Raw genomic sequence first — 14,490 nt, 5'->3', positions numbered from 1 at the left:
GAGTTGTGATCTGTTATTTCTTTTATTTGGAAAGAAAACCTAACATTTAAAAACCTACAGCATCCAGTCAACACATCCTGTCATTCATGCCATCATCATAGGCTACCACCTTTGCCACAAGTCAGTATATGAAATTTCTATTCTGCTAGAACTACCCAGTTCAACTGCAATTACTATCACTGTGAAGAGGAAGCATCTGGGAGCAGCAACAGTTGAGCCATGAAGCAGATGACCACATAGAACTCATTCGCAGAGAGTTGAAATGTATGGCACATTTATATATATATATATATATATATATATATATATATATATATATATATATATACACTAGCAAAATACCCGCGCTTCGCAGCGGAGAAGTAATGTGTTAAAGAGGTTATGAAAAAAAAGGAAACATTTTAAAAATAACGTAACATGGATTGTCAATGTAATTGTGTTGTCATTGTTATGAGTGTTGCTGTCTTTTATATATATAATATGCACACACACACACATAAACATATATATACATAAACATATATACATACATATCTACATATACACATATCTACATATACATACGTATATACACATCCACATAAACATATATATACATATACAAATTTACATATCTACATATATATATACAGTCCTGATCAAAAGTTTAAGACCACTTGAAAAATGGCAAAAAATCATATTTTGCATGGTTGGATCTTAACAAGGTTCCAAGTAGAGCTTCAACATGCAACAAGAAGAAATGGGAGTGAGACAAAACATTTGTTGAGCATGCAATTTAATGAAAACAACGATTAAACTGAAACAGGCTGTTTTACAGCTGATCAAAAGTATAGGACCACACCTCCAAAAAAACCCGTAAACCCCCCCAAAACAGAAATCAAACTTCCAAACATGAACTCAGTACTGAGTAGCTCCACCGTTATTGTTGATCACTTCAAAAATTCGTTGCGGCATGCTTGATGCAAGCGTTTCCATGAGGTGAGTGGGAACATTTCTCCAAGTGGTGAAGACGGCCGCACGAAGGGCATCAACTGTCTGGAACTGTTGTCCATTTTTGTAAACTTCCCTTGCCATCCATCCCCAAAGGTTTAGATCAGGGGAACAAGCAGGATGGGCCAAAAGAGTGATGTTATTCTCCTGGAAGAAGTCCCTTGTCCTGCGGGCATTGTGTACTGTAGCGTTGTCCTGTTGAAAAACCCAGTCGTTACCACACAGACGAGGGCCCTCAGTCATGAGGAATGCTCTCTGCAACATCTGGACATAGCCAGCGGTCGTTTGACGCCCCTGCACTTCCTGAAGCTCCATTGTTCCACTGAAGGAAAAAGCACCCCAGACCATTATGGCGCCCCCTCCACTGTGGCGCGTAGAAAACATCTCAGGTGGGATCTGCTTGTCATGCCAGTAACGTTGGAAACCATCAGGACCATCAAGGTTAAATTTTTTCTCATCAGAGAATAAAAATTTCTCCAACTTTGAATGTCCCATGTTTGGTGCTCTCTTGCAAAGTCCAAACGAGCAGTTCTGTGGCGTTCAAAGAGACGAGGTCTTTGAAGACGTTTTTTGTTTTTGAAGCCCTTCAGTCTCGGATGCCGTCTGATGGTTATGGGGCTGCAGTCAGCACCAGTAACGGCCTTAATTTGGGTCAAGGATCGTCCAGTGTCTTGACGGACAGCCAATTGGATCCTCCGGCTCAGTGCTGGTGAAATTTTTTTGGGTCTTCCACTTGACTTTTTTATTCCATAATCCTCAGGATCATTTAAGAAATTCCAAATGACTGTCTTAGTGTCTTACTGCGTCCCACCTCAGCAGCGATGGCGCGCTGTGAGAGACCCTGCTTATGCAGTTCAACAACCCGACCACGTTCAAAAAGGGAGAGTTTTTTTGCCTTTGCCATCAGAACGTGTGACTACCTGACAGAAAATGACAATGAATCCACATCTTTGCACAGATTTGGCCTTTTAAAGGCATGTGGTCCTATACTTTTGATCAGCTGTAAAACAGCCTGTTTCAGTTTAATCGTTGTTTTCATTAAATTGCATGCTCAACAAATGTTTTGTCTCACTCCCATTTCTTCTTGTTGCATGTTGAAGCTCTACTTGGAACCTTGTTAAGATCCAACCATGCAAAATATGATTTTTTGCCATTTTTCAAGTGGTCTTAAACTTTTGATCAGGACTGTATTATATATATATATATATATATATATATATAGACATAGATATATACATACATACATTCACATATATATATATACTGTATATATACATATGTACTTATTGGCTCCTGTATTTAGGATATGGCAGGTTGGATAATGGATGGATGGACATTTGTATGCATAGCCCTATTTGCCCATTTTCTTTTTTTTTCTTTCTTCAGTAATATTTCAGCAAACCCGGAGCTTGTCAGTTCAAATCCTGGTACTGACACCACTGTGTGACCCTGAGGAAGTCACTTCACCTGCCTGTGCTGCAAAAAACAAAAGTAATGTAACAAATTGTACTTCAGATGTTGTAAGTTGGTGGAATAAAGGCATAAGTCAAATAGATAAATATGTATTATACACATAGGAACTATTCATTTATTTTCAGTTAAGTCATCTGCAGCAAACTTTTATAAATGACGGTTTCTCCTTTTTAGATAGTGCAAACTGTTTCTTCTTCATTGACGTTTTCTCTTGGAGAGCTTTTTTCATTTCATTGAAAATGAAAGCAGCAGCTGCCAAAATATGTAGCTTTCTTATTAATTTTTCAACATTGTGTAAAATAAATGTATAAAGTAACATAAAAGGTTTAAATACTGGTTATTCTTTTACACTAAAATATTACTACACAGATACAAAAAAAATTAAATGGATATGTTCTTTTTCTTTAAGGAGATTAAATATTACTGAAGAAAGAAAAAAAAAATTAAACAGCCAAATGGGGCTATGCATATGAACTTAAAAGGTTTAAATAAAACAGAAATATATATTTTATTTTTACTTGGTTAACTTGTGGAGGGTGTATCCTGTAGCAAAGCCCTAACTGTTTTCGTGAAAGCCCGTTTCAGTCAATAAGTCTTATGTGTGTGTTTATGTATGTGTGTATATATATGTAGATATGTGTATATGTAGATATGTATATATATGTATATGTATATAAATGTTTATGTGTGTGTGTATATTATATATATAATATATATATATATATATATATAAAAGACAGCAACACTTATAACAATGACAACACAATTACATTGACAATCATGTTACGTTATTTTTAAAATGTTTCCTTTTTTTTTCATAACCTCTTTAACACACTACTTCTCTGCTGCGAAGCGCGGGTATTTTGCTAGTGTATATATATATATATATACATACATACATATACACACATACATGCAGTTTCAATAACATAGAAATCAATATAAATATTAACATCATTATCATATGAGAATATGAAGTAATATATAAGAAGCACATTTCATATAAATATAAATTATTAAACAGTAAAATCTTCTTCTGTAATTTGCTACCGTGGCAATTTGTGTGTCTGTCCAGGATTTTAAATCACCTGTAGCTCGCAAACCGTTTCACCTATTGACTTGAAATCTGGTACACATATAGTACGTCACGTCTACTATCCGCTTTATGGGTGATGATTGTATTACTCTTTTTATGTTTATTTTATTTTATTGTAGAATCAACTCCTATCTGCGCACACCAGGGCGGCCGTGGGCGGATGCGTATGGTGTATTCACTCCATGTTATCGTGCACTGCGCTGTCACTGGTATTTTGATAAAAGAATTTGAACAACATATAAGAAGCGTATAAATTATTAAACAGTAAAACATTAACATTTAAGAAGTAAAGTTAGATTAAGTACTACTGCAGTGCCCTCGGGTATACCTCATTTTTTGTTTGTCCATGACATGCTTAAATGTATACATTTTTTGGTGTACCTACCCGAGAACACGCGACATATAACCGAGCGTGGGAGAAGCATGGATTTTAAACACGCGTTGAGTTCATCTGCTGGTCTCCCTCGTGGAATAACTGGTAATGTTTGAATAAAATCTACAGCGAGTAAAACGACATTACCTCCTATTTTTTTTTTTACGATCTCTTGAGATGTTGCTTTTTTCGGTTCAAGGCTTCATAAGCTCTTTTATGTTGTATGGTGTACTTATCCCAAACCATCATCTTTGAATGTTGCAAGACTTTCGCCTTGTATGTAGATCGGGGTAATTACATTCATTGCATTCCTAGTCTGAATCACAATCTGATTGTATGGGTGGTTACCTGGCACTGTAGGGTTGCCACCCGTCCTTTAAAATACAGAATCGTGCCGCATTTGAGAATGAAATTGCGCGTCCCGTTTTGAATCAATACTGGACGGGATTTCTCCCGTATTTTTTTTATCATTTTTTTTAAAGCAGCGTCTCATGCAAATCATCCCACACGCATTTTATGAAGATGCCTCCTTTCCTACTTTTGATTGGGTAATACTTGATGTCATCGTTAGTTTGATTGGTCTTTTTAACTGTCCAGTGAGGAGGGCGTGTCTTTTAAGTAGAGTCTGGAAAGTGTTGGCACTGAGATTTGGCGTCAGCGCCAGAGTTGAAGCCCCTAATGTTGCGGTCAGCAAGTCGGCTAACATCCGCCATGTGCCGTCTTTCAGTTGCGAGAAGCAGATCATAGAATGGTTGAAACTGTTGCCCCTAACGTTGCGCCACGGCGTGTGGTTCGTTTATACCTCGTGTCTTCTCATTAAACTTTTATGTCGCGAATATGTTATTGCAATCCGCAGCGGGAGCGTTTCTATAAACTTAATTTAAACTTACGTTTTACACCGTGCTTTGTTTCCCTTATGAACATGCTTGTATGCTTAACTCGCTCCGTTCTCAATTGTTTAATTAATTTTTTGCTCTTCGCTGTTTGCGGCTGTTCCTCCATTTCCCCCTTACTTCGTTCTTTTATCTCGCGAATATGTTATTGCAATCCTTAACGGGAGCGTTTCAATAAACTGATTGAAAATAGTTTTGCATTTACCTTTTTAGTAAAAGGCGAGCTTTTAAGCCTGAGAAATCACCACGTAAATGCACACGTTTAATTGCACATGTGTTAATATGTATGCTTACACAGTATTAAAAGACAGTCAAAAATTAACGTCATTTACCTTCGTTCCCGCGTGTGACTCGTGCTGTAAATGTCTTCCTTGTTTTTAGTTCACGTGATTACGTAGGAGGCGTGATGACGCGATACGTGACTCCGCCTCCTCCATTACAGTGTATGGACAAAAAATATGTTCCAGTTATGACCATTACGCTTTGAATTTTGAAATGAAACCTGCCTAACTTTTGTAAGTAAGCTGTAAGGAATGAGCCTGCCAAATTTCAGCCTTCCACCTACACGGGAAGTTGGAGAATTAGTGATGAGTGAGTCAGTCAGTCAGTGAGGGCTTTGCCTTTTATTATTATAGATATATATATATAAGTATTCGGCTATCCTTTGTTACATCACTCAGGATTTCCAAATTGCCTCTGCAAGTAACATCAGTGCATGAACTGTGCACCGAGAGCTTCCTAAGATGATATTCGATGGCAGAGTAGCTTTACACAAAAAGCCTAAGATTACAATGGGCAATGCCAAACTTCGGCTGGAGTGGTGTGTAAAGCATGCTGACATTATACTCTGAAGCAGTGAAAACAATCTTTGGAGTGATGAATTGTGCTTCACTATCTGGCAGTCTAATGGACAAATGTATGTTTATTGGATTCCAGGAGAACATACCTTATGAACAGCATTGTGCTTACTGTAAAGGAAGGTTGGTGAAGACAGGATAATGGTCTAGGGCTGGTTTTCAGGGTCTGAGCTAGGGTAATTGGTACCAGAGGTACTGTTAATGTAAAAGCACACAAGCACATGTTTAACAATTGTGTGCTTCCATCTTTGTGGTAACAGTATGGGGAAAGCCCTGTTCTGTTCTAGAAGGACTGTGCTCCTGTGCACAAAACTAGGTTCATAAATACCTGATTTAAGGAGTATGGTGCCCTGCACAAAGCCACAATCTCAATCCTACTCAACACCTTTTGGATAGAGTTACCTTATGAGTTAGCAACTCTATATTAGCGCCCATGGTTTTAGGATGGGATGTAGAACAAGCTCACATAGGTGTGATGGTCATGTGTCCACAAACCTTTGGCCATAAAGTATACATGGCCAAAAACAGACATGAACAAGAACACTTAAGGCTGTAGTGATTCCCCTAAATACACTGCCTGGCTAAATAAAAAGTCGCCACCTGGATTTAATTAAGCAAATAGGTACGAGCCTCCTATTGGATAATAGACACGAGCCTCCTATTGGATAATTACTGAATATTACTTGTTTCAGCTGGCAACAAGTTATTTAACCCCAACTGGTGCAATGAGTTGCTTCTCATTTCTTAAACAACCATGTCGAAAGACACATCTCGTGGTCGTGGAAAAGATGTTAGTCTGTTTGAGAAGGGTCAAATCATTGGCATGCATCAAGCAGAGAAAACATCTAAGGAGATTGCAGAAACTACTAAAATTGGGTTAAGAACTGTCCAACGCATTATTAAAAACTGGAAGGATAGTGGGGACCCATCGTCTTCGAGGATGAAATGTGGCCGGAAAAAAATCCTGAATGATCGTGATCGGCAATCACTTAAACGTTTGGTGAAATCAAATCGAAGAAAAACAACAGTAGAACTCAGGTCAATGTTTAATAGTGAAAGTAACAGCATTTCCACACGCACAATGTGAAGGGAACTCAAGGGATTGGGACTGAACAGCTGTGTAGCCGTAAGAAAACCACTAATCAGTGAGACAAACTGGGAAAAAAAGGCTTCAATTTGCTAGGGAGCATAAAGATTGGACTCTGGAGCAATGGAAGAAGGTCATGTGGTCTGATGAGTCCAGATTTACCCTGTTCCAGAGTGATGGGCGCATCAGGGTAAGAACAGAGGCAGATGAAGTGATGCACCTATCATGCCTAGTGCCTACTGTACAAGCCTGTGGGGGCAGTGCTATGATCTGGGGTTGCTGCAGTTGGTCAGGTCTAGGTTCAGCAACAGTATGTGCTCTAAGAATGAGGTCAGCTGACTACCTGAATATACTGAATGACCAGGTTATTCCATCAATGGATTTTTTCTTCCCTGATGGCACGGGCATATTCCAAGATGACAATGCCAGGATTCATTGGGCTTAAATTGTGAAAGAGTGGTTCAGGGAGCATGAGACATCATTTTCACACATGGATTGGCCACCACAGAGTCCAGACCTTAACCCCATTGAGAATCTTTGGGATGTGCTGGAGAAGGCTTTGCGCAGCGGTCAGACTCTACCATCATCAATGCAAGATCTTGGTGAAAAATTAATGCAACACTGGATGGAACTAAATCTTGTGACATTGCAGAAGCTTATCGAAACAATGCCACAGCGAATGCATGCTGTAATCAAAGCTAACGGAGGTCCAACAAAATATTAGTGTGTGACCTTTTTTTTTTTGATGGTGACTTTTTTTTTTGGCCAGGCATGTATTTGCTAATTTGGGCCAAAAAGCAGAAGATTCATGAAGATGGAATGAGATTAACAATTTCATATTACATAATTTCATAGCAAAACATGGTCTCTATGGCTACAGTGGAACAGAGAGGTTTTAAAGAGATGTGGTGTATATGCAAGAAAGTATCCATCCATCCGTTATCTTAACCTGCTTATCTAGGTCACAGTCATGAGGAAACTGGATCCTACCCCAGTAATCATCAGGTGCATAGCAGAAATAATCCTCGGATAGGGCACCAGTAATCTACACGATGAAAACAAAACATGTCAACATAAATTTTCCTAAACCTGCATGACTGTGGACCATGGGAGAACACCAGGACACCTGGAGAAATTCCATATAGACAAACAGTAGGACGAACATGCAAACTCCATGCAGTAAGCTCCATGAATGCAAACCCTGATCTCCTTACTGTCAGGGAGCAGCACTAGCACTGAGTCACTGTGCATTTCCCTTAAACTACTGTGACTTGATTAAAAAAATAATTTAAAAAATAATAATAATAATGCTGTGAAAATATCTACGGAGCTAAAAATGAGTTTAACATTTTGCAGCCATAACAGATCTGATCAAGAATGTCAATAAACCAATATTTCAGTGTCACTTTACAATATGTTGGCAATGATTAGATCCTGTGCAACACATGCCTTCAAGGCAGTAGACTTCACCAGACTGGAGCTAGATATAGGCTTTCCAAGAAGAAACAAAGGAGTGTGAGGTTAGTAAATGGAATTCACCTTCTAATTAACATTGCTGAAAAACTGAGATCATCAATTAGACCTTGGCAATAACAATATATAATAATTATTGAATATTTTACATTCCTTGATAAGGATAATAATCTAATAAGGAGCTTTTAATGATTTTATTTTTTATCCCTTATTACTATTTTATCCATGGGCACTAATCATTTAGAGAGGCAAAAGCTATGAAAAGTCTAGATTGCAATTGAATATTGCAAGAAACTTAAAATTATGGAGAATACTGATCAGTTGACATATAACTATATATCCCTTAAAGAGGCCTCAGGCTAGTCCCACTCAAAACAAAAGCGGTGAGAACACAAAGAAACATTGGTTTAATGAGATCATTGCTGCTCTTAATATTATAAAAGCTGCAACACTGATTGTGAACAAAAAAGTTACAAGTTGTACCGACTACGTAGACAATGTGAGAAGTTCAAGGGGGGGTTTGGGGGACGGACACGACACTATTGCGGATAAAAATAAGTAACACGTGTAGATTGTTTAGAACAGTTGTTAATTTGACAAATGGAAAATATGAACTTCCTTGCAAAATTCCAACAAACTTCTGCACTGCCAGTGATAAAATTGATAGTACACAAAAGACCTGAGGTTTCAAAACTTCTACCTTGTATATGCTGCATTACAAAATATAACTTAACAAAAGAACATAACATTGATTTCTAAATTGAACCCTATTACCTATCCCTTATACCCAATCCAGTAAAAAAAAAAAACAAACGCTTACTCAGTACTGTGGCAGCACTCATTCTTAATATTACCAAATCTTTACTGACTGGTACAGTTGCTATTACACTAAACCTGCCAGGTGATGGACCATTACTGAGCAGGGTCAAAAAGAACAGACACATATCAGAGCTAGGCAAATTATGTTTAATGACAGATGAGAATTTCAGTGTGAAATTGCAAAAATCGCATCTATTATGGAGCTAATTTAGAAATAAAAACACATGATTTACATATGCTTTCGAAGGAGTCAATGTGATCAATCAGCTAAGAGATGTAAATGTTTTAACTTATAACTGATGTCAGATACTTGACTCAAGAAACTGAAATGGTAGGAAGATTAATCATTTTGTAATCCAGTGCTACACAGTGTCTCAGAAAAGGAATGGAGGTTCACATTCAACTTCTGGCTGTAATGAACATGGCTATGGTTGCTTACAGACTGCCTGCACCACCAAAATTACACCTGGTTTCTCAAAGTATTACGTCGGAAACATGGGACTCCTGCCATGGAACTGCTGTATAAATTCAAAAACTCTTAGAAACCATCATCACTTGCCACTTCTGAGTGTTGTAATTGTCAGCTTGACTGTGCATTTATACTGGTGCATGAGTGATGACTTAGACTTGAAATACCTACAGTCATGAAAAAGTTTTGGAACCCCTCTTAATTCTTTGGATTTTTGTTTATCATTGGCTGAGCTTTCAAAGTAACAACTTCCTTTTAATATATGACATGCCTTGTGGAAACAGTAGTATTTCAGCAGTGCCATTAAGTTTATCGGATTAACAGAAAATATGCATCATAACAAAATTAGACAGGTGCATAAATTTGGGCACCCCAACAGAGATATTACATCAATACTTAGTTGAGCCTCCTTTTGCAAATATAACCGTCTCTAGACGCCTCCTATAGCCTTTGATGAGTGTCTGGATTCTGGATGGAGTTATTTTTGACCATTCTTCCATACAAAATCTCTCCAGTTCAATTTGATGGCTGCCGCGCATGAACAGCCTGCTTCAAATAATCCCATAGATTTTCGATGATATTCAAGTCAGGGGACTATGACGGCCATTCTAGAACATTGTACTTCTCCCTCTGCATGAATGCCTTTGTAGATTTTGAACTGTTTTGGGTCATTATCTTGTTGGAATATCCAACCCCTGCGTAACTTCAACTTTGTGACTGATGTTTGAACATTACCTTGACGAATTTGTTGATATTGGGTTGAATTCATCTGACCCTTGACTTTAACAAGGGCCCCAGTCCCTGAACTAGCCACACAGCAAGATGGAACCTCCACCAAATTTGACAGTAGGTAGCAGGTGTTTTTCTTGGAATGCAGTGTTCTTCTTCCGCCATGCAAAGCACTTTTTGCTATGACCAAATAAATCAATTTTTGTCTCATCAGTCCAAAGCACTTTATTCCAAAAGGAATCTGGCTCGTCTAAATGAGCATTTGCATACAACAAGCGACTGTTTTTGGCGTGAGTGCAGAAAGGGCTTTTCTCATCACCCTGCCATACAGATGTTCTTTGCTCAAATTGCACTGAATTGTAGAACGATATACAGATACACCATCTGCACTAAGATGTTCTTGCAGGTCTTTGGAGGTGATATGTGGGTTGTCTGTAACCATTCTCACAATCCTGCGCATATGCCACTCCTGTATTTTACTTTGCCTGCCGGACCTGGATTTAACAGCAACTGTGCCTGTGGCCTTCCATTTCCTGATTACATTCCTTACAGTTGAAACTGACAGTTTAAACCTCTGAGATAGCTTTTTGTAGCCTAAACTAGGATACTGAACAATCTTTGTTTTCAGATCTTTTGAGAGTTGCTTTGTGGATCCCATCTTCAGAGGAGAGTCAAAGAGAAGCACAACTTACAATTGATCACCTTAAATACCTTTTCTCATGATTGGACACACCTGTCTATGAAGTTCAAGGCTTAACGAGCTAATCCAACCAATTTGGTGTTGCAAGTAGTCCATATTGACCAGTTTACATGCATTCAAATCAGCAAAATTACAAGGGCACCCAAATTTTTGCACAGCCAGTTTTTGCACATTTGATTTAATTTCATACAACTAAATACTGCTTCACTAAAAATCTTTGTTCAGAAAACACCCCAGTACTCAGATGTTCCTAGAAAATGAAAGACATACCACTTCTCTTTTTTGTTGAAAGTAAATTATTATGCAGGCTGAGAGGGGTTCCCAAACTTTTTCATATGACTGTAATTTATAGCATATCGCATGCTTAAAAAAATTAAAACTGCATTCTCAGGACTTAAAAGATCCTCAGATTTATAATGATAGGTGAAAAATGCTTTAACTACAGATGTGAAATTCAAATATTAATTCACACTTGTTTGTAGTTATTTCAAGGCACTTAATACTGTACTTAAACAATGCTCACGACTCTACTTACTGTTCACTGAAATCCAACATTGGTGGTTCAAATCTAATTGGCCGACAGTTTACCTGGTGTAAGGATGTGCTGGAAAAGATAAAAACAAAGAATGTAAAAAATACAGAATCTTAACAAACCCGTTCAGCAACACCAGGTTGACATCAAGTGTTTCAAAATACAATAGGAACATATTAGGTTACACATTTATTGTAAACCAAAAAAGAGGGCAAGTCAGAAAGAAAGATACATACATTTGAATTTTCTTCATGCCAAGTCAAAGTTTTCATGAAAGTTAAAAACAATGTTTACTTTTATTGTTTTTGACAACAGGCAATAAGCTAAGAACAAATTCTTATTGGCTAAAGAAAATTTGTTTTGGCACAATCTTCTTGATGTAGACTGAAAAATATCTAATTGGTACATAAAATAAATTTTCACTGAGGACAGTTACACTAAACTGAAATTTCTGCACTTTCCCCTGAATCCTGCACATATAGTTAAGTAACTTTAAACTTTCATCTTCTAAACAGACAGAATCTGATTTGCTGGAAGACAACATAAGTGATGTTTAGATAGTGTATTTTAGTGTATACATTTTTTACTCACTTGAGGGGAAAAGTATGAGGGCAAAATTCACTTTAACAATGTTATTCTCTTAGCCAATATGAGATGAAAACATTACCACCTAGTAACATGCCAAAATTAAATTTGAAGGGGTCTTTACTATATAATTATGAATTAAACCGAGCAAATTTTGAATGACATGGAAGGCCATTCACATTAATCTTGAAGTCCTATAAAATTTCTCCAACAGATTACATACATACAGAAGTGATTAGTATGGATCAATAAAGGATCATAGCCATCCATTTGCATAAAAACAGAATGTGTTGTTCAAGAATTTCTTGTTCAATCTCTAAAATTGTATGATTATTTTCAAAAGTTGATTGTGAGAGATTCAATGAGCAAGGCAAATAAAATTGGAAAGTATACCCCTTGTCCAAATTTATGTTCTGAAGCAAAGCAAAATAATCGGAGATTGTGTTGTTTACTCAAACTTAAACCTCTAGGCTGGATCATAAAAACTTAACCTATATACATATATTGGATTCAAATACCAAATTTGCATAATACTTTAACACCCCAACATGCCTATTTATTGCATCTGTGTGGAATTTTACACCAAGAGTTATATGCTATTTTTTTTATCAGAAGTTGTACTTTTCAAAAATGATTAGCAGAGCCATTTTTACATTATAGTTTAGGTTAAAAAAAAAAAAAGGCACAAACGGCCAAAAACTGGAAAAGCACTAACAGATCCAACTATTTTGGAAAAATAAAAATGCAAAGACATGCCTCAAGACATTACTCAAAACATAATGAATTATATATATTTATTTCTTATATCAGAAAATTATTTACATTTCCCACTCTACATCTGTACTTGTCATGCTGCCTTAGGACAGCCACCAAGATAGTCAGAGACTCCACCCATCCAGCCTGTGCACTGTTCAATCTTTGGCCCTCAGGGAAATGCTACTGCAGTATGCAGTGCAAGACTGCCAAACTTTGTAGGAGTTTCTTCCTTCAGGCCCATCAGACTACTCATTTGCCTCTAATAACGGACCTATTGGGACTGTTGGATTTGTGAATACAAACAGTTTGTTTAAATATGCAGATCATGAATCTCCTGTCTCTTAAAATGCTGTTATTTCTGTGAATTATTTTAATGTCATCCGTCACTTGAACACTTACCACTATTCCCCAATGTCAAGTTTACATTTTTTTCATCTTAATTTGTCTATTGGGCTATACATATATTTCGTCAGTTTATGCTGTCTATTATGTCTCCATTGCTGTATAACATCCATCCATCCATCGATGATCCAACCCGCTATATCCTAACCACAGGGTCACGGGGGTCTGCTGGAGCCAATCCCAGCCAACACAGGGTGAAAGGCAGGAAACAAACCCTGGGCAGGGCACCAGCCCACCACAGGGTGTGCACACACACACACCAAGCACACACTTAGGACAATTTAGAATCGGCAATGTCCTGCATGTCTTTGGACTGTGGGAGGAAACCCACACAGACACGGGGAGAACATGCAAACTCCACGCAGGGAGGACAAAGGAAGCAAACCCAGGTCTCCTAACTGCGAGGCAGCAGCGCTACCCGCTGCACCACCGTGCCGCCTCTGTATAATATGGTCTTGTCTTTATGTTCGCACATTGAAATGTTTCATTCAGCTGTGCACTCATTATTATATGGTCTGAATGACGACAGAGTCCGTTCAAAACAAAAAAATTGACACATTACATTGCTTGCATTGCCAAGGAGTTTCCTGCCTGTAGTTCACACATTCCCTTCTCCCAGATGTAGCTTTTGTACTGGGACCAGTGATAGTAGAAACCCAAACAACACATAAACAGAGTGTGCATGAGTGGGAGGAATTGGCAGAAACATACACCACACCATTGAGCTGCTAAGTCCTCCAAACAGTTCTTGTGTTTAATTTGCTCTGTGTCCTTTGTTTTGCAGAACACAAAATAAATAATGTGTTAGCAATGTCAATAAAATGTGAAAATTATGAATTATACTATATTTTATGTGTATTACTATGCGGTGGCTGAAATATCGGAAAGATCAACACCTCTCATATGTATATTATATTTAACTACTGATTTGTGGAATGTCTTTCTTAGCTCACTGTTCATCATCACTCTTCGATTTCCTTTGTAGAGTGTCCCTTGAATGGCAGTCATATATAATCTTTATAAAAATGTGTAAGTAAATACAAACAAAATATTTCAGGTCAAATAGCAATTCTTATTTGGTGGTAAATGCTTTAGCAGTTCTATCTGAATAATGCTATGCACCATATCAGTTGCTTCATGTAAACAAATGAAAATCCATTTACTCTAGTAATTCAGCCCCTTTTCCTGATTTCTAAAACATGCAGAAGAAACAGAGCACAAAGCAGAGCTATACACATGTTGATTTTACTGACGAC

At 37.6% G+C, this 14,490-nt stretch overlaps 1 protein-coding gene across 1 annotated transcript in view; it reads right to left on the bottom strand.

Annotated features, from left to right (window-relative positions):
- Window positions 1–14,490, bottom strand: part of tmem131 (transmembrane protein 131) — a 165,678-nt gene that overhangs the window by 99,364 nt on the left and 51,824 nt on the right. The window contains exon 4 of the mRNA XM_051926866.1: window positions 11,495–11,563. Within this exon, the coding sequence (XP_051782826.1) occupies window positions 11,495–11,563 (69 nt within the window). The remainder of the gene's footprint in view (window positions 1–11,494; window positions 11,564–14,490) is intronic.

The sequence above is a fragment of the Erpetoichthys calabaricus genome, chromosome 4, assembly GCF_900747795.2.
Source record: "Erpetoichthys calabaricus chromosome 4, fErpCal1.3, whole genome shotgun sequence".
Taxonomy (NCBI): Eukaryota; Metazoa; Chordata; class Cladistia; order Polypteriformes; family Polypteridae; genus Erpetoichthys; species Erpetoichthys calabaricus.
The sequence above is the reverse complement of the archived record's forward strand: the minus strand, read 5'-3'. Positions and strand labels throughout refer to the sequence as shown.